Source organism: Convolutriloba macropyga, unplaced genomic scaffold, assembly GCF_964194025.1.
Source record: "Convolutriloba macropyga unplaced genomic scaffold, txConMacr16.3 SCAFFOLD_1153, whole genome shotgun sequence".
In the NCBI taxonomy this organism is placed as follows: domain Eukaryota; kingdom Metazoa; phylum Xenacoelomorpha; order Acoela; family Convolutidae; genus Convolutriloba; species Convolutriloba macropyga.
Genome location: NW_027450027.1, coordinates 42,849 through 63,290, shown reverse-complemented (window position 1 = coordinate 63,290; position 20,442 = coordinate 42,849). Strand labels below are relative to the sequence as shown.

The 20,442-nt window shown below is 34.6% G+C and overlaps 1 protein-coding gene across 1 annotated transcript; it reads left to right on the top strand.

Moving 5' to 3' along the window:
- Positions 1-11,527: 11,527 nt before the first annotated feature.
- LOC142355555 (uncharacterized) lies at positions 11,528-18,613 on the top strand. Its single transcript, XM_075407679.1, has 2 exons — positions 11,528-12,508; positions 17,803-18,613. Exons 1-2 carry the CDS (start codon positions 12,385-12,387, stop codon positions 18,417-18,419), a joined length of 741 nt encoding a protein of 246 aa, XP_075263794.1. The 5' UTR covers positions 11,528-12,384; the 3' UTR covers positions 18,420-18,613.
- Positions 18,614-20,442: the final 1,829 nt, after the last annotated feature.

Here is a 20,442-nt window from a genome sequence, read left to right as displayed (position 1 = left end):
ATCTGGCCTGAAGATCCATTTGAAAAAACATCTGCAGTAGAATTGATGGTCCCAAGAAATTTTCAAAATAGCAGCCGCTAGAATTACTGTTCTGGTGCAAATAAATGATTCGCACAATAGAAAGAAGCGTTGAAAGCATACAAAAAATCCCTTTGTGGTGTTGCGTGCTCATTGCAAACTTCATGATAGCTACAAAGGATAGAAAGAGGAAATATCCGTCCTGTATCCTGGCAGACTGTTATCAGTCACGGAATTCTTCGATAATTATATTCCAAGAAAACATGTCCAGTCAGGGCAAAAAATCAATTTGAACTAGTATTAAAAGTAAGGAAAGACTACATTAACACGTGCTAGGCTGCGTTAACTGTCAAGGAAACACATTAGTGAATGTAAAAGCCGGATGAGATTAGATTGAGGCCTTCCCTACGGGATTAAGAAATTCAAAACCAGTAAAATTACACATAAAAACGAATTATGCAGGACATGGACTGAAAATTTTTGAATGCAACTTTTGTCCGGAGTTTTGTCAACCTAGACGTACAGCTTTGGTATGAGTCAATGAAAACATGGAACCAACAAACGGGCCTCGTAGGAGCATTTCACCAACAATTTCTGCTATCTTTGTTATTGATAAAGTTCTTGCAAATTGAACCGAAACAATGATCTCAATTCGACCATACAGCAAGTTTATCAGTCAACAAAAACCTTTTTTGTGTGTTAGTTTTGGCTCATTAACGTTCATTGATTATTACTCCGACCCCTCTTGAGGGACGCAGGAACTATATACTCAAATGGTTTTTTTTGTTTAGACAATTTCGGCCGATCGATATAATCATCCTAGAGAGTTGTTAGTGGTACCATATAAAGTCCGTACAGCGTAGAGTGTGGAATTATTTTTTTTTCACTTTCCGCTTTTTATAACGAATTATAACGCTTTTTTACAATTGAATTTTTAGAAAAACAATTGAACTGGGGAATAAAATCCATATTTAATAGGAGAAAATACGATCGGTCTACAGATCTCAAACTTCGCAACAAAATACTACCAGTTTTCTTTTCTCTTGAAATATCGTTGCTCAAAATACTGGAGACACTTTTACGGTGCAGTGACAGGAGATATGATGTTATTAGAATTTCAAAGAATTATTGAAAGAGCATTTTATTATGTTTTTTGGAAAAATTGGTCCTGGGAATTGATCTTGCTATGGCTGAAGGAAAATCTGTCATACTTGCTGGAGACTACAATTTAAACTATTTTGCAAAGCGCGACAGAAGTCTGCTGCAATCTGTAATTTCTCCATATGACCTTAAACCAACGAATAATGACACAGCTACAAGAATGATTAACTCTTCTTCAACACTTATCGATTATATCATAACAGACGATTTCGAAACTGGCATAGTAGCGGATACGATTTTGAAAACTGACCATTTTGCAACAATCACAGTTCTTAAATCTGTGATGCTAAGAAAAAGTTTTTTGACAAAAAAAATATTCAGCCATAGCATTCCAAAATTATCGAAATAAACCCTGGACCAGTTTTGCCATATGCGCTTATGATGAAAAAGTTAAAATTAGCACTACATGCTCCAATTAAAACCTGTTATATTAGAACAGATAAACCAAAATTCTTGCTGCAAGAAAAATGGTTACTCAAGCAAGAATTCAATCTTTATTAAACAGTTTTGGTGATAAGATAACAAAGCCCATGGAAATCGCAAATCTTCTAAATTAGAGATTTTCGACTCTGGGAGAGTTTATTGGCTTGCAACAAACAAACAACATTCCTCCTAAAACTGCTCCGAGAAAGTGTTTCAATTTCCGATATATAACAACCAAGGAAACAAAATGTGCTCATAGATTCTTTGAATACAAGTAAACCAGTCGGTCCTTCAAAAATACCAGCTTGGGCAATAAAAGATGCTAAAGCAGCGCTAGCGGAACCACTATGTTATCTTATTAATCAATTCATTACAGAAGGAAAATTTCCAGAAGATCTTAAAAAAGCTTGTGTAACTCCACTCTTCAAAAAAGGGAATCCCGAAGACCCACTCAATTATAGACCTATTTCTGTCACTTCTGCTTTGTCAAAAATTTTTGAAAAGGCGTTCAGTTCACAAATCACAAGTTCCTAGAAAAGGAGCAATTATTGTCGGCTAGTCAATTTGGTTATAGAAAACAAATTTCAACAATTGATGCTATCCTGAAATCGACAGAACAAATAAGATTAGAACTCAACAAGAAAAAAATGTTACAGGGGCGTTTTTAGATCTTTCAAAGGCTTTTGATTCTATAAACCACAAAATACTGTTACGGAGACTGGAAAATATAGGTTTCGACGAACATGCTACCAATTTAGTAGAGAATTATTTGAGTAAAAGAACGCAAAGAGTTGTTCTGAATAGAATTGAATCGGACTGGATAAATTTGAAGAGAGGAGTTCCACAAGGTACTATTTTAGGACCTCTATTATTTAACATTTACGTCAACGATTTAGCAAAGATTGTTGAAGAGGATTGCACGGTTGTACAGTACGCAGACGACACTTTTCTTTTTACATCCGACACTGATGAAATATCGGCAAAAACAAAACTTGAACATAACATCTCAAAAATTATTGATTTTTTTGCAAAGTCCCAGTTAGTAGTGAACAAACAAAAAACAGAATATATTGTGTTCAGCACCAGGAAGAGGTTAACAAATACTGTTCTGAATGTTGACAATGAAAGAATAGCAGAATCAAATAGTGTGAAGTATCTTGGCGTAATTATAGACAGCACACTAAAATTTGATGGAGAAGTGAAAAAGATTCTTCAGAGAATGGCTTGTGGAATAAAAGTTTTGAATACACTAAGTAAAAGTTCACCACAGAAAACGAAAATCTTATTACTTAATGCAATAGTAATAAGTCATCTACATTATTCCGCTCTAATTCTGATAGGGTTGCAAAAGTCATTACTCACAACTTTAGAAAAACAATTGAACTGGGGAATAAAATCCATATTTAATAGGAGAAAATACGATCGGTCTACAGATCTCAAACTTCGCAACAAAATACTACCAGTTTCTTTTCTCTTGAAATATCGTTGCTCAAAATATTTTATTCGCTTACTCAGCAACGATCTTCCAGCGTACAAAATTGAACCTCTCTCTACCATGAGAATAAAACAACATGACAGGTCAAAAAAAGTAACCTTCGATATAAGAAAGAACAATAAGTTTTTAACTGATTCTTTTATTGCACAAGCCATTCCAATTTATAATAGTCTGCCTTCTAATATTAGACTGAAAACAACATCGAAAGCTTCCTTAAAAAAACAACTGAAAGAATATTTTTGGAAAGAATTTTTGAAGGACCCAAAAGTAACTGATAATGAAGATGATATTGAGAGCATTAGATTTTAATTTTAAATTTTAATCTTCACGATGTACATATAAAATTGTGAGAACATTTTATGTTCGCATTTTAGGCCATTTTTAATAATGTAAGGTCAAATTTTTAGTTAAGTAATTTAATGATTTTATAATTTTACATAATGTTATATTCTTAACTTTACATTGCCTCTTTTACCATTTGCTTTTTATACTTATGTGTACCAGAGGAAATTAACAATGTTCTTTTTTTTTATCGATATTTAAAGTTTTGTGAATCTTAGACTTATTTTGGACCAAATTGTTCCTCAACTTGTTATTGATTTGATCTCTAAAGATAGTAAGGGGTTGCGGAATTGTTCGACCCCAGTTTTTTGGCTACAATTCATGCTAAATTTTTCAAAATACACCTTAAGATCAGAAGTGAGATTTATGTACTGCCGCTGGCTTGGAGAGTCATCTGGAATTATAATTTTGCAAGTTTTTTGCCAATTTAAACTCAATAATTATACAAAATGCATTATTAATTTTTGACAAACTAAAAAAATTTTGTTTGAAAATTGATCTATTTCGCAACCATTTCAACAATTGAGTTTATTTCAAGCGTGCAGCAAAATCTGGGCTGATTTTTATCTCGCCATGGTTCTTTATGATAAAATTTCTTTAGATTTTCATGGGGGCGACCATTTTTTTCCGCTATGTAAATGCTTTTCATATAAATTACTGACACGAATTTCAAATCAGGGCTCAATTAGCGGCAGATACTATTTACATTAGACGATGCCCAACCAAATAGTGTTATGTTTTCAGAGTTAAGCTCATGGTTTTCATGGCTCTGACTAATTGTTGTCGTGAAAAAGTCATGGATTTCATTTGTTTTGCTCGAATTTGTTATACTTTTTGTAGCCCAATGACTTAGTTTCCCCAAAAGACAGTGTTTTCAGTTGTTTTCTAATGTCTGTTGTGACTCTGATTATATTTGCTTCGAGAAAATATTGGTGAATTTTGAACTTTGCCACTATTTTATCTTATTTTTCTCAGCTTCGGCCGCAGTCTCAGTATAAACAGGCGGCAAACGATTACCTGTGAGTTAATAATTAACTTCTACGCATTCTTATTTTTTAATCTTAATTATATACTTTATGAGTTCAATTTACTTCCTTTTGGCATTATCACATTATTGACAAGTCCAATTAAAGAAAAGCACATGAAGCAAAAAGCACAACTTGGGAAAAGGTGTATCTGGGTGTTTCAATTGTTTGTGTTGAATGGTTTATGCTTTTTAGGCTGAGACACATCGCAAAATTTTGTGGATTTCTTTGATTTGGCAAATGCTTATTTTTCTTCTCGTTGTTGTACACCATATACTTGATTACGATAGGTCTCAATTGCTTCCCAGAACGTATAAATCAGCCCAGTTAGAGACTTTAGTTTATAGCTATTTGTTTTAAAATTACTTAAAAGTTACATATATATATATATATATATATATATATATATATATATATATATATATTCAACTTTCCCCTTTTTGCTTTTATTTTTGTCACCATGTTTGTTTAATCTCATTCATTAGAGTTGTCAATTAATTTTGTTTATTTAAAAGTTTTGTTAGCTCTCGGTTATACGTTGTGACTGATTGCTTCGACTATTTAGTTTCGTAAAGGTTTTTTGAGATTTCTATACTGTTCAGTTTTTGGGTTTTTTGTTGTCAATTCTAGGTCTCCTTTTTAAAGGAAAACTCGTTGATGTTACGATAAGGGGAAAGTGATGATTCATATTTGTTGCAGGTAGCATCAACAATAGTGCCTTGGAACTATAGTGCCTTGAACAGCGGGATGTCGTAAAATTGTTTTAAATTTTGGCTTCTTATATATTTGTTAATTTGTGGCGTCGTGACAATCTCATCATTAACAGGCCCAATTGGCTGCACAATAGGTGTTGAAACTTGATTCATCGCTTTTTGTTGAAATCCTAAGTCTTTTGACATTTAAAAATTTTGTTTTCAAAAAAATGTTTGGTTTTTGGGATTCTTTTTTAACTAGTTTTTCGGTCAGTTTGTAGCTCAGTCTCCGTAAAAACGGGTCACAAACCGTTCCCAGTGTGCTATAATTCAATCTTTAAATTAATTTTAGCTTCAAACAATTGTTTCTCGGCTTTTTTACTATGATTACTACCAGATTTTATAAAATGTTAAATTTTTATTCATACTTGTAGATTTTTGGGGATTTTTGTTTTATTTTCAATTCATAACAAAAATTGTTTTGAAGTTTTGCGCAATTGAACACTGGAAGTACCATTGGTTTTGAAGTTTTGCGCATTTGAACACTGGATAATAAATTTTCTCAAATGAACATTTTAGTGTTTTCAGTTGATGTCTAATGACATTAAAAACTGTTGCATTAATTGTTTTCAAAAATGAAAAGAAATGTATTTCTGAAGTACGCTCCTATTTGCTCTTTATTTGTCGAACTGTTAACCAGTCGCATTGAGGACATGTCCATTACTTTTCTAATGAAGTACAGGTAAATTTTTTTGTTTAGGTTTTTTCTGCCGCGAGTTTGATTCTGTTATAATTTTTCTTATTATAGACATCGCGATTTTGTTGTAAATAACGTTTATTTTTAGATTTTCTTATTGCCTTTCTAGTAGTCCTACTATCATCAACTATCATCGGCCCTCTAGCGTGGCATTATTGTTTTCCATTGGTTGTTTATTTAAAGATATGTTCGTTTTTGAAGTTTTTTTATCTCCTCATATTTGGTAGCCAATTAAATTAAGAATGTGGATGACATTATGTGCGTACGCACATTACCGAGCCTCCTTATCATATATCAACTCAAAGAACCTCTCTGCAGATATCAATGGCAAGTTTTCAGTGATTAAATTGCTACAAGACACCATATCAAGAATGGGGAATAATTTTTCCATACATAAGATAGTCAGTCATATCAGTTAATCTTTTTATACTGATCTGCAAACTTTGCATATCAATACGGACAAAAAATACCTGTTATTTTTCGCAGGTTGATAATATTTCTAAAATCAATTAATAAATAAAACACTTTTTTGTTAATCGTGGTCGACAGAACAAAAAACTTACACTCTTGTTTTTCATAAACATTATTTATTTGTTGATATGATTGTATTAGCTAGAGTCAAATTATAGCATAATACCATCCAGTGAAACATTATCGGTGATGTTTGCACATTCAGCTGTTTAAAGAAATAAAGACATAGTTAGAAGGTGATATTTTTTCTGTAAGTTTTGATTAAAAAATATCAGATAAATATACGCTACTGTGCTTTTGATTTACTGACCAAAACACAATTATGCTAGTTGAAACACTAATGACTGAACATGAAGACTAACAAACGGAAAGAATCAGTACTGAGGCTCTCTGTTAACAAATTCCATCCAAAGCAGCTCTCACATTGTGGGAACAATGACACAACGCCGTAATTGTCAAAAATTGAATTGACACGTTAATTCAGAAACAAACCATAGAAAACTTAATATCATCAACAATTCTGTCTACAATTCTGAATAAATCATTGTTCAAAAGCTGTCTGTGATTTTAAACCCCATTCTGTACCAGTATCCATATCATTTGATAGTACAAAAATTGTTTTTTTTTCTGGCTAATAAATTTCTATCAATCAATAAATAATAGCTCCTCTTTAACAGTTTATTTGTGGAATTACCTGGTCTACTAGATTTGTTTTTGTACACAGAAAGTTTCTAAGTTTACTGTTAATCTGCGTACTAAGATTGCCATTCAAATAGATTTCAAATTGATGAGGTCTTTTCTCCATTTTTCTGATTTTTCCAAATGAAAACTTGCGAAGAATATATTTATAGACTGTTATTCCTGGACAGATCTAAAGGCGTGAAACTGTTGGGTTCCAAATGTGAAGCAGTGCAAGTCAATTTTTAATAATTACATGCAGATCTCTAAGCTAATCAAGGGATGTCATCTTCGATATCAAACTCCGGCCCTGAGTAAAGAGACTCCGGCTCTACAAGTGGTTCTGGACTAAGCGATTCTGCATGGCGGAATTCTGCATCTAGTGAGTGCGAAGAGATTGGTTCTCGGAGAACTGATTGTGGATCTAGGAGATCTTCATCAAATAGATTTGTTTCCGAATGTGCATCAATTGGTTGATTCGAATCTCGCTCATATGCTGTATAGAAACAAAGAATAAACTGAATTCACTTGATGGAAACGAACAGCTCATGGATAAAAACTTAGCAATTGAGAAAAAAAATTGTTCTGCGAGTTTTTAATTCTATTGTTTTTCCCTCTCTCATAATACCCCCCCCCCCTCCTCCCTCGTCCGTATATGTTCTTATCAATTGAGCAATTGGGCTACTTTTGACATAGAAATATATACATGAGAGCACTGAAATGGAAGTGGATTTGCCTTTAGAAGTAAAATGAATGGAGCAGATTGCTAACCTGCATCAATTGCATGTTGCTCAAGTGTATCTCCCCATACTTTACGATTGAGTCCGTATTCCAAAATTCCATACTTTTTCCACAATTTTTTAGCAATTTCCAGTGTCTTTTCGAGCAGCGATACCTTATTGTTCAACTTCCGCATCTCTTCACTTTTTTCTAGCAAACAAACGATTAAAGGATATTCTGCGCGTTGTTCGTATTTCTCTATTTTCTTCCCCGTGCTATCATCATCCTCAAAACCCACAAAACCTCTGAAGATAATATCACAAGCGTCTTCGTCTTTGAAAAGCTGTTGTGCTATTCATAGCTCAGCAGATGTGATACATGAGAAGTAGCATGTCCTCTTGAAAACGTCGTTGCTTTTTATGATTTGATTGACTTCATACTTCAGTATCACACACTTGATCGTTCTCAATGAGCACCAGTCTTAGGCGCCCAAGTTCCCAGCCCAACACTTCTTTCAAGTCCGAGCGCAATTTGATTTCTTTTAGCATCACATTCACCTCATACTTCAGTATGAAAGGCCGCCGCTTTAGTAAATTTAAAGTTATGATCATTAATAAATCTTTATAATGAGAAGCCAGATCCTTTCGAGGAAATTCTCGCCACTCTTTATACTTCACAATCTGTTCATCCTCGCACTCCCCACTCTCTATTCCAAGGCAATTTTTGAAGAATGCTTCCGATACTTCGTTGTCACTCAATAGCATGGGAGAAAATTTCGGGAATGAAACACCCCCAGTCAAACGACTCTTCACAAAAGTTTTCATCTCATACAGTAGCAGATGACTGTGCCTAATTATTACTCCACGGATTTTTGGAACAATTTTGTCAGTGAAATATTTTTCACTAAAATGAACATGAGTGTTTCTCCACATCTGGTACCTCTCTATTTGCTTTTCCCTATCCTTTTCACTGTCAAACGCAGCTTGGTTAAATGTGTCATACAGAAACTTGCTTGTGCTTAGAAGAGATCTAATACGTTCACTCTTGTGCTCCATCATCAGATGTATTACATGGCGTCCCTTGAATTCAGTAAGGAGAGTATATTTTCTAACAACATTTTCTTGTAATAGGTGTACCAAAAGTCCATATGGATCCTCCTCGGATCGGCTGAGAAGTAGATGAAAAATAGTTGCATTTGGATATGTCCTGTACACCTCATTTGAGAGTAGACCTCTGTTGGACAGATAATTAATCCAATCTGAGATCACATTCTTGTCATTGAGCATGACACTCCAATAGAGTGAGTTTGAACCTACCAATGTTGTGACATCAAGGCTGTCTACTTCGTCAAGTGGCACAATTGTCCACTTACCATCTGTTGATCTCCTCAACTCTAAAATTTTAATGCACACATATGGGAAGGAATTGAAAATAAACCATATTTGGAATCTATCAAAGTAGGCTCTGACTATATCTTTCTAAGAAGCTTTCCCTAAACAAAACTGATAGCAGTAAGCTTGTCTACAGAAACGGTATAAACAATATAGGACGAAATTTGAATCTGCACGAGGGAGATGTCCTCCAACATATCTTCTAGGATCAGAACAGACCTTTTTGTCAGTATTTAGGTCTTCCAACTTCACTGGAGTGATAGGAACGTTTTCCGATAGTTTCTGTAATCAGATTTTGGCTACACTATGTATTCGTTACAGAATTTTAAAAAAGCAAAGCAATGGTTTTCGCCCATTGAATATACGCTCATACATTGCATCGAAATCTTCCTAGGATTCCAAAAAAAAGACAATTTAATCTATTTTTTTGTTTAAAAACAAGTATCCAACAATAGAAGAGAAGGAAGATATCAAGTACAACTGAAAACTATTTGCTATAAAAATTACGTTACTGGAAAAGAGAAGTTATATGTTATTTGTGTATTTTCAAATCAATTTCAATTCAAAGTAACTTGTAGAGGAACTTTTTTTACCTTTGAATGTTAATCTTATCTGAATTGGATCAAAATTAGGAGGATCAAATCTGTTAGGTTGCTTGTTTGGTTTCAAATTTAAACATGATCAAATTTTGCTCAAAATGAGTTACGATAAAATGTATGGTGTCTTAGATACCATATCCAAGACCATAATGATTTCTTGGATACCATATCCAAGACCATAATGATTTCTTAGATACCATATCCAAGATCATACAACTTACCATTTGTGGAAATGCAGTGAAAGGCTTTCATTTGGTTGTAGTTTAAAAAAATTTTGCTGATTCTTGGAAACCATGTCCAAGATCATGTATGGTGTCTTAGATACCATATCCAAGACCATAATGATTTCTTAGATACCATATCCAAGATCATACAACTTACCATTTGTGGAAATGCAGTGAAAAGCTTTCATTTGGTTGTAGTTTAAAAAAATTTTGCTGATTCTTGGAAACCATGTCCAAGATCATGTATGGTGTCTTAGATACCATATCCAAGACCATAATGATTTCTTAGATACCATATCCAAGATCATACAACTTACCATTTGTGGAAATGCAGTGAAAGGCTTTCATTTGGTTGTAGTTTAAAAAAATTTTGCTGATTCTTGGAAACCATGTCAAAGATCATGTATGGTGTCTTAGATACCATATCCAAGACCATAATGATTTCTTAGATACCATAACAAAGATCATACAACTTACCATTTGTGGAAATGCAGTGAAAGGCTTTCATTTGGTTGTAGTTTAAAAAAATTTTGCTGATTCTTGGAAACCATGTCCAAGATCATGTATGGTGTCTTAGATACCATATCCAAGACCATAATGATTTCTTAGATACCATATCCAAGATCGTACAACTTACCATTTGTGGAAATGCAGTGAAAGGCTTTCATTTGGTTGTAGTTTAAAAAAATTTTGCTGATTCTTGGAAACCATGTCCAAGATCATGTATGGTGTCTTAGATACCATATCCAAGACCATAATGATTTCTTAGATACCATATCCAAGATCATACAACTTACCATTTGTGGAAATGCAGTGAAAGGCTTTCATTTGGTTGTAGTTTAAAAAAATTTTGCTGATTCTTGGAAACCATGTCCAAGATCATGTATGGTGTCTTAGATACCATATCCAAGACCATAATGATTTCTTGGATACCATATCCAAGATCATACAACTTACCATTTGTGGAAATGCAGTGAAAGGCTTTCATTTGGTTGTAGTTTAAAAAAATTTTGCTGATTCTTGGAAACCATGTCCAAGATCATGTATGGTGAATGATTTAACGTCAGTAGATTTAACGGCAACTGGAATTGAGTCAACTTTTGTGAACTTTGGACAAACTTTGAGCTACAAAAAGCACTCAGAGACACAAACTATTGAATAATCTATTCAATTGAGAGTAAAATACATGAACAGTCTCAACAACCACATGTCACTCCCAGAAAATTATCAAATTGCGTAAATAAAACGATAGAAATTTCTCTGCTTAGAATTTACCCCTAGTGTATAGACTTTTGCCAAAACTGTCAATTTGCGTGAATAAATCCATATATATTTGTCCGAATAGATTTAACTCCCAAGTTCACAGATTTTAGCCTTCTGGACTCGAATTATTGGGTTCAATTTCAATAAACTCCATTATTTAATTTTCCTTTTGATTGACTGTCTTAGCCCTCCTTGTTGTTTGAGAGATGCTAGACATTTACTTAGGCAGATAAAATAAACAGAATCTCAGACATGGTGGGCGGGCAAAACAAACCCACGTAACAAAACAAACACTTACTTTACAATCTGGGCTAACAACTGGTGAAACGTTTTCCTGTTTCTATATTTGCTTCAAACGAATTAAAAACTAGTTCAAAATGTCGAACGAGATCCGAGTGCTGATATTTCACGTTCTTTACGCTTTTAAGTTAATAATTGGCACTTTGGTTTTCATTGCCAATATTTTTATTTTTACAATTTTTGCTACCAAAAAGGAGAAATTTCCCTCTGATTTTTTAATTTTACCGAATTTGATGATCGACGCATTGCACGGGTTAGCTATGTGTATACCGTTTTATCTGATAAATTCTAACTTTATGTTGAAAGGACAACTTTGCTTCCTAACATTCATCTTCTTTTCCTTGGTAATGCTGATTCTAATGACATTAAACAGGTATGTGGCTGCTATAAGGCCTATGAAGTACAAGTTATGGTTTAACAAGAGCAGAATCTTACTCAGTTTTTTGGCGATCACCTTGATTACTGTGGCTTTATTCTCAGCAGTAGCGTATGCTCTATTTGTTGCAAAAGTTGTTGACAAGTCAATCGAGCATTATTGCGAAACTTATTACGAGAAGATTTGTGTTCCGACAGGTTGGAGGCTGAGGTCATGGGAACATTATTGCAATTATGAATATAAAGAACGCCAGAACTGTTATGCAAGGGAAAAATCGACACAACGAGCCCTTTTAAACGTCAATTACTTTGTTTTTTACTTGTGGCCTCAAATTCAGCTCCTTCTTGTAATCTGCAACACACTTTTCATGTGCTTTGTTTACAAAAAATCTCTGGTCAATTCGAAATAAGACGATCAAAGCTCATTTTCGCAAGTTTTTCGTGACAGTTATGAAAGTTTTCCGAAATGATGACGTTGCAAAAAGGAAAACATTTAAGCCAAGCAAAGATACATTAACGGTGTTTCAAGAAACGACCATCTCAGACAATGGGCGAATAACTTCAGAACATACAGGTACTTTACAAATTGAAATTAAACAAGGCAGCAATCCTATCTCTGACAGATAAAATATTGCAAGCATTATGACATCTTGCCTTGAAACAAAATATAGTCTTAAAATCTTTGATAGTTTTGAAATTTTTTCAAGAATCAAAATCATTAATATTGTGAAAAAAGTTTGTAGAAAATGCTAAAGTTTTTGCATGCTGCGCACAATGGAGAGAAAATTAAATGTTTGTAAGTTGAAACTTCTAACTAATTAATTCGGAATGACAAAAAACAAATTGGTTATATCTAAATTGAGGACCAATGAGTAGAAAATACTACTCAACCACAGCCGTCATTCAGTATTTATTTCATATTTTTTCAGAGTTCCTAATTTCAGCAAAAAATTGTTGAAGCCAATTATCAAAGAGAAGATGGAAACCCCTCGCTCCTTTGTGAAGGGGCGCCACGTAGAAAAATTAACAAACAGACGAAATGCTCTCAGTTGACTGGCGTTGGGTAGGCTTTGTTTACAACAACAAATTATACAGGCTAGAGCAAAAAAGGCTTCTCCAAACTATACAGAAGAGGGCATCAGCAAGCCAAAATTAGGGCATTCGTGGGGAGGAGATACAAAAACTACATAAATTGTCATTTGCATCATAAATTTACACCTATATAATTTATAAGTGGCTTTGTGTGTGTATGTGTGTGAGAGAGGGGGGGGGGGGTTCAAAAATACAAGAATTGTCAATGACGTCATGAAATTATGCCCTAGTAAAAACTGGATTCAAATCTAGAAAGATTCTTTCAAGAATTTTGTCAGAAATGAATCTTGCCCAAAACCATCAAAAGACCGCTCTGGCTAAAAAATGTGCATCGTACTATACCAGTACACATAAAGCTTATTTCATTAACTCCCCCACTGCCGGTCCCAAGCCTATGAAAAAAGAGGAGGAAAGAACAGCAAATAGAATACTGGAAAATCTCCAATAAAGTCGGTTTTTGACTTAATTTAATTAGATTTTTCGACAGCCTATTAACTATTTCAGCACAACCAAACGCTAAACGCAGCTGGCAAACCATGAAAAATACCGAACAACTCAAAATCTTGCAAGACACTCAATTTAATTCAAAAATTTACAAGATTCATGCAAGATGCTTCATATCTTGCAAAACCTTGCAAGCAGAATGGACGTAAAATGTATTCCCTTCTAAGCTTGCAAGTTTTTTTGCCACATTTTGAATTTTCAGTTAACTAGGGTGCTCAGCAATTTCGGCAAATCTCACACTTTCGATGCTCTCACAGACTAGTGAGGCTCTTATAGAACTGATGGGCGACTGGGTTTTTGGGCTTCACAATTTTATCCCGTTTCTCAGGACGAAAAGTTACGGTTATTCAAAAATTGTGAGAAGAACGACAGGACTGACATAATTGCTACACAGTTCGTCTAAGAACAATTAACAGACAAATCTGGGCTATTGAAAAAATTAAACCACAGAAAATGCAAATAAAGAGACTACAAAATTGAGCAATTATTCACTCTTATATACAGAAAGGGCAACCACACAAGCAAAGAGATTTTCATTAGGAGTTTTTATTGGTTTGGGATATGGGAGGGGTGGTTGAGAGATCTTTAAACTTAGAAACATGTACGTGCATATTCTTGGTGTAATTAAGGAAAACGTTGAAACTGCCAACGACATTCTGTTAGTCAAATCAACTTAGAATTTGGTTCAAAATTTCTCTCATTTTCCCTGCTTAAAACTAACACAGTCATACTTTCGCAACCCTGGAATAAAATTCCCCATTCCAATTAAAATTATTTCCATATCTATGTCGTCGTAGATAGAGCATGCAGAAGACACCAAGCATTACATGCTTACATGTAGTAGACCTCCCATGGCAAAATTAATCAAAATGTTTCCAAATGTTCCCATATTTCTATGGAAACACTTTCGATGTAAAAATGTTTCCATATCTATACGGTCGGAGATAGTGCGTATGTGAAAGACAGGAAGCACTACATGCTTACATGTAGTAGACCTCCTTTTTTTCATTGCAAAAATAAATCATTAAATGTGGCGTGTAAGACCTCGGAAGCTTTAGGCAATCTTTTTTTATCGACTGATTCATCTCACTGTCTCACTTTTGCTGTCAATTTTTGCGCGCTGCTATCGAAAATCAAATAATACAGACGCAAACAAAATATTTGTTTATTTACAAATTAACGAAACTACTGATTGGTTTTCCTGGCACGTGATATTCAGTTAAATTCAACTTGAACTCTCCAAAATGGCGCAATTTGAATACCTAGTATTCGACATTCTTTATCTATTTAGGCTAATAATTGGAATGTTGGTTTTTGCGTTTAACTTTATTATTTTTTCAATTTTTGCGATGAAAAAGAAAAAATCGCCCTCCGACTGTTTAGTTTTGCCCAACCTAATGATAGAAGGATTGCATGGTTTGGGTTTGTGCGTTCCTTTCTATTTCCTAGACCCCGATTGGTTCATGAAGGTTCAATTTTGTTTGCAAATTTTGATTTTCTTTTCGTTGGTTATGTTGGTTCTTATGGCGTTTAATAGATATGTCGCTGCAGTTAGGCCTCTAAAGTATAAAAGCTGGTTTAAGAAGCGGTTTATTTTCCTCGGGTTTTTGGAAATCACTTTGGTTACTGTTGCTTTGTTCATAGCATCGTCTTATATTTTGTTCATAGCGAAAGTAGTTGAAAAGTCGGTTGAGTACTTTTGTGAAATATATTACACGGAGAGAAGTTACTACGAAACAGAATTTGACTTTCGGCATTGGTGTTATTCTCTTTATCGTCAGCCACCACCACCAACAATCAGGACACTTAAGACTGTCAGAGAAATGCATTCAAGATGTCACGAAAATGTAACATTTCATGATAAAGCACTACTTACTGTCGATTATTTTGTTCTCTATTTATGGCCCCAATTTCAGCTTGTGCTGGTTATCATCAATACAGTTTTTATATATTTTCTCTACAAAAAATTATACAAAAAATTTAATGCAGGAGGAAAATTTGGATTATGTAAATCTTTGTATAAAACAGTCCGATGCCTTTTCAGGGAAAAAGTTAGCCTTGAATCAAAAATAGGCAAAACAAATTATCAGTGGAAGCAGTTCAGGAAACAAACTTCATACAGACGTGTTTGCTATCGGGTAAATAGATCAATTTTATTAGAGCGGCCATCAAAAATTGCTGTAAAAAAGCTGTAAGTGGATTGTGAAAATTGCTTTTTTGAACTGTTGAAATCAGATCTTGTGCTTTTTAAAGGTAAAAATAACTTGAGTGAAAAGATCTTCAAACTCAATTTTAGGTCACTGATTTTGGCCAACTGTGGATCTAAAACGCAAGCCAAAAAGAGTCGGACGGACTGCGCTCGAGCGTCGTGTTGGCTTTGGTTGTATAGCTAGCTAACTTAAGATTATAAAGGCCAGCATCACCGGTTAAAAGGGCGGGGTTGTATGTGCGTGTGCAGAGGGTAGTGTTGTAAGAAGTTAGATGAATTTTTGGCGTCCAGGGGGTTTCAATACCTATCAAAAATTAAACTGCCCTTCAAACCTCGATGAACCCTAGTTTCCCAGAAGAACCCAAGATCTTGCAACATTAAAACCCTGTCTCGACCAAGGAAAATCTGCTTCCTCAGCAGCTTCAGCGATGCAAAAGTTAAAAACCTACACAGAAAATGAGCTACGCAGAGGCTTAATCCACTTGGGTTTTACCAGTTTATAACATCTCTTTTGACGATAAGTAGATTACTCAAGCGAGCGAAAGACTATTCCAGAACAAAAACTGACAAGGACAAAAATTCCAAAACAAAACACATGATGGCTACCTAGCCAAGTCTGAATGGAAGATCTGAATGCCCTAGTCCAATAGGAATGCCAGAATCTTCAAAATAGAACAAAAAAGGAACACTTGTATTTCTTCTAATATCTGTAAATGTTTCAGTCGTAGTAAAATTTAGAGAGATAGGCAGTGTAGAATAATGGTAATTACAACAGAGAAAACTAATAAATTATAATAACTCAAATATCGACCAAATAAAGAAGTCACTTGTATTGGCGGGGAGAGACAACAGTAACATAAATTCAATACAAAACAGAAAGCAATTTGAACTTAAAATTTTTCCAAGTAATTGAACCATGTTGGGTTTTCTTCGGGTCCTTATAGTATTCATTAGGAAAAAACTGCTCATATCTCTTCTTTGCAAGACTGTATGATATTGACAAATATTTTCTTGGGAAAGAATTGTGCAGCAGAATAACTCTCTTAATAATACTTTTTTTCATGCAAACTGCATTTTGAAATTGTCTGGGTAAAAATTTGTTGAGTTCGACCGTGTATATAAAAACTTTCGGTTGGTAATTTCAAAGCTGAGCTTGAGAAGGCAGGCTTCTTTTTATTCAGGATGCTATGACAGTAATTGGCAGCCCTGTAATCAAAAAACAACGAAATAGGTAGTATACCAATGTTCATTTTAAGATTTGACAATGAGTCAAATTTTGTCTGTGAAAACAAGATTTGATGTCCCAATTCTACTGTTTTTATAGTTTTGTTATGAGATTTTGATTGAAAGTTGCAAGTAATACAGAAGAATATTGAACATGACTGAGAACAAAAGAGTTCAAAATATTTTTTTTGTATACAGTGGGGATTATGTTCCTGAGTGCATATAAGCATTTAATGCCCTGGGTCATTTATTTAATGCCCTGGGCCATTTATTTATTGCCCTGGTCGAAGAACCTTAAATCTAAACCGAAAAATTTAAGTTCGATTCAAAAATTTTTAATTTATTTGAAGATTCAATGAACATTATGAAAAACTCTAAACATGATTTACAGCATATTTTCATTTTAAAAAATGACTTCTAGATTTTTACTGCAGATACTTGGCTAACGGTGTACTCTTAGGTCACTCTGATTGAGTACTGGATTGTCGATTTACTATTGGAGAATACTGATTCAGTACTGAAAGTCTATGACACTCAGGTCCGGGCGACTACTATAAGCTTCAAATTTTCCGAACTCAGGACATCAATTAATAATTACCAAGTTTGCAAACCTGAATAGCGGCATCTCAAACAATCTTTGCTTTTTTGATTTGGAGAGCATAATACTTTTTTAAAGAAAACAGCTCAGAGATTTGTAAAGTAATTTTTCCTCGCTAACTTATAAAACAATTTACAGAAAAAAAACCGGTTAGCAACTTTTTCGAAACAAAACGAGCTAAACTGGCTAGGGTAAAAACTATCCAAACAAATATAAAAAAGATTAGATTGCTATTTTCTAGATGAAAATCATCCCGATACTTCCGAAGTCTCATCTTCGATACAAATCACTAATGGAGCTGTAAATACGCTCAGCCCGTTTACTGATAATGACTCAAGCTCAATTCAATCAATGAGTGTAGCCAGTGATTTCTCAAGCCTCTCATCAATTGGATCTTCTGAAAACAGTGATCAACACAAAACAAACAAAAACAGAAAAACAAATGTTCGAAAGAAAGAGAGCTTTCAACAAACAGAACAACAGCGCCAGCAAACAAAGTATCAAAAAAAGATTACAATATCGTTCTTCTACGTGGGCTTGGTGTTCATAATTGTTGCCCTGCCGACTTCGCTTTTCAACGCTGCAGCTTTCTGGTACCTCCTGATTATGGACAAAACTTCGGACGTATTCGACATCGGGTTTTGGATCTCACAGACACTGTATGGTCTTGTATTTCTGATCAACCCCTGTCTGTATGCTTCCAGCAATTTGTACGTCAGAAAGAAGGTACGGAAAGTGATGAAACGATTCATAAAATGGGTCTGCTGCTGTTGCAGGTTCCAGAAAACAAACCTGCCGGATCTCGTTATCAATTTGGATACAAACGAAACTAACATCAGCAACGCAAATAATATTTGATCGCAAAATATATCTTGCAGCGCAAAAATTAGCGCGTCACGCTTGCTTAAAACAGTTGATTTGTCAGATCATATAAAGTGCTTGAACAAATAGTCTGTCCCATAAAGTTCAAATAACCGAACCTTTGAAAAACGTCAAAACATTCAATTGAGCAATTATATTTGGCCAATCAAAACCAATGCTTTTCTCCTGCTTTTTTTTCCTGTGGCCACATTTCATCAGCTTTTCCCCATTTTAATATAAACTTTGACCTTTGAACTAATTTGCAAAACGCTCACTTATTTCACATTTATGGGACTCGTTTTATATAAAATATGCTGACATCATACAATTCTTTCAGGATTATAAAAATCAATTTCTAATATACACTAATCAGAGTTCAACAGCTTCGAAATCTTGCACGGATCAAGTCGTCAACGCTAAAAATCATTAATAATTGCAAGAAATGCGGTAAATACGCTGAATGACTGTACGAATTAAGGTTTTTAGCACTGAGCGCTGTGAAAGTGAAATTTTCACCGCTAAAAACCAAACATCTTACGTCAATTCACAGTTAATAGTTACTGTAAATCTTTATGCGGTGCATTTTTGTAAGATTTGAGGTTTTTAGCAGTGAATTTTTTACCGCGACTCGTGAAATTGCTTTTCGCCGCTTATGCGGTGAAAATAAAAATTTTCACAGTTTAAAACCTCGCTGCTTACAAAATTTTAACACGTATGTTTTCCATAACGTGAGATGGATCTGATTTAACTTCAAAACAAACATCATGAATCATGAAATCTAGTAACAGGTGGAGCAGTGAAAGTGGTCGGAGGTAAGCGGGAGATTTTTCACCGTAAAAAAACAGCGTAAGCTCAACGATAATGACCCTTTGCTGTAAATATTTTTTATTGACCGCAATTCTTATTTTTTACTTGACACGTGTGGCAATTCAAAGATATCGGTTTGCATTTTAGAAACTGCGGTTGCATTTTTCCGTCTTTCTCATTATAGCTTGCATTTTTCAAAAAAAATGGCACCTCATGGTATATTTATCGTAATGGGTTGGAGTGGGGCAATTAGTCATATAGCCACAAAGCTGATGGGAGGGGGCAAGAAGGCAAAAAAAAACATTTTTTGCTATCCTGCGGAAAAATGTTTTTTTTTAAAAAAAATAAAGCGATCGAAAAATCAAAAATAGTCAATTAGCAGAGTGAACTCCACAACCGCAAACAATGTTGGGGCATACTTATCAGTTTCTCATCCGTTGATTTTCTTACATAAGAGAACTGCTCCGGGATTCGAGGTGTTTTTTTGCTTGCAAAAACGTCGCTTGCTCCAAGCAGCATCATAAGCATATGTTATGCTACTCTGAATAACGAACTAAAAAATTCTGACATTCGTCGAGAACCACGTAGTGGTTCGGGATGCAAATCAAATTGCAAAGTGACCCTGGTCGAGTCTTGTAATTTTGCTTTAAACTCACATTTTGTAAGTTATAAAAAGCCCACAGTTTTTAAATCTGACACTGTATATGGGAAAATCCTGTATTTTAAAATGTGGCAATCCAGATCTAAAATAATGAAAATTGCACTATTAAGTTTCATTTTCTGGTGCACCTGTACCAAACTCCAACTGTAAATCAGTACTGGGCAATTGTTAATGCAAGTCTCCCATGTAATTTATTTCGCTCGTTTTCTTGCTTGAAACTTGCTTCTTTCAAGTGTATTTTAACGGCGCAAAAGACAAAATTGCAACAGTCATGGTGGCGCAAGAAGGAGAACGAAAGTCCAGGGAGAGGTAGATGGTGGGTTCGATTCCCGTACCGAACTTTATTTTCTCGCTTGGCCCAAATCTGACCATTGTAAAATCACACTGAACGCAAGTCTGACAAGTCAAAAAAAGTGACATGAATCAGTCCACGATTCAGTAATGACGAGGAATGGCATTTATAATAGCCCAGTACTGAAATGCTCTTGGATTTAGGTACGGGTACGCTACAGCTTTGAACGAATTTTCAAAACGAAATCAGCAAATTTCTCA

Coding starts and splice junctions, on each gene's coding strand:
- LOC142355555 (XM_075407679.1), top strand. CDS start 12,385: ATGAAAGTTTTCCGAAATGATGACGTTGCAAAAAGGAAAACATTTAAG. Junction 12,509..17,802: donor AATAACTTCAGAACATACAG/GTACTTTACAAA, acceptor GCTATTTTCTAG/ATGAAAATCATCCCGATACT.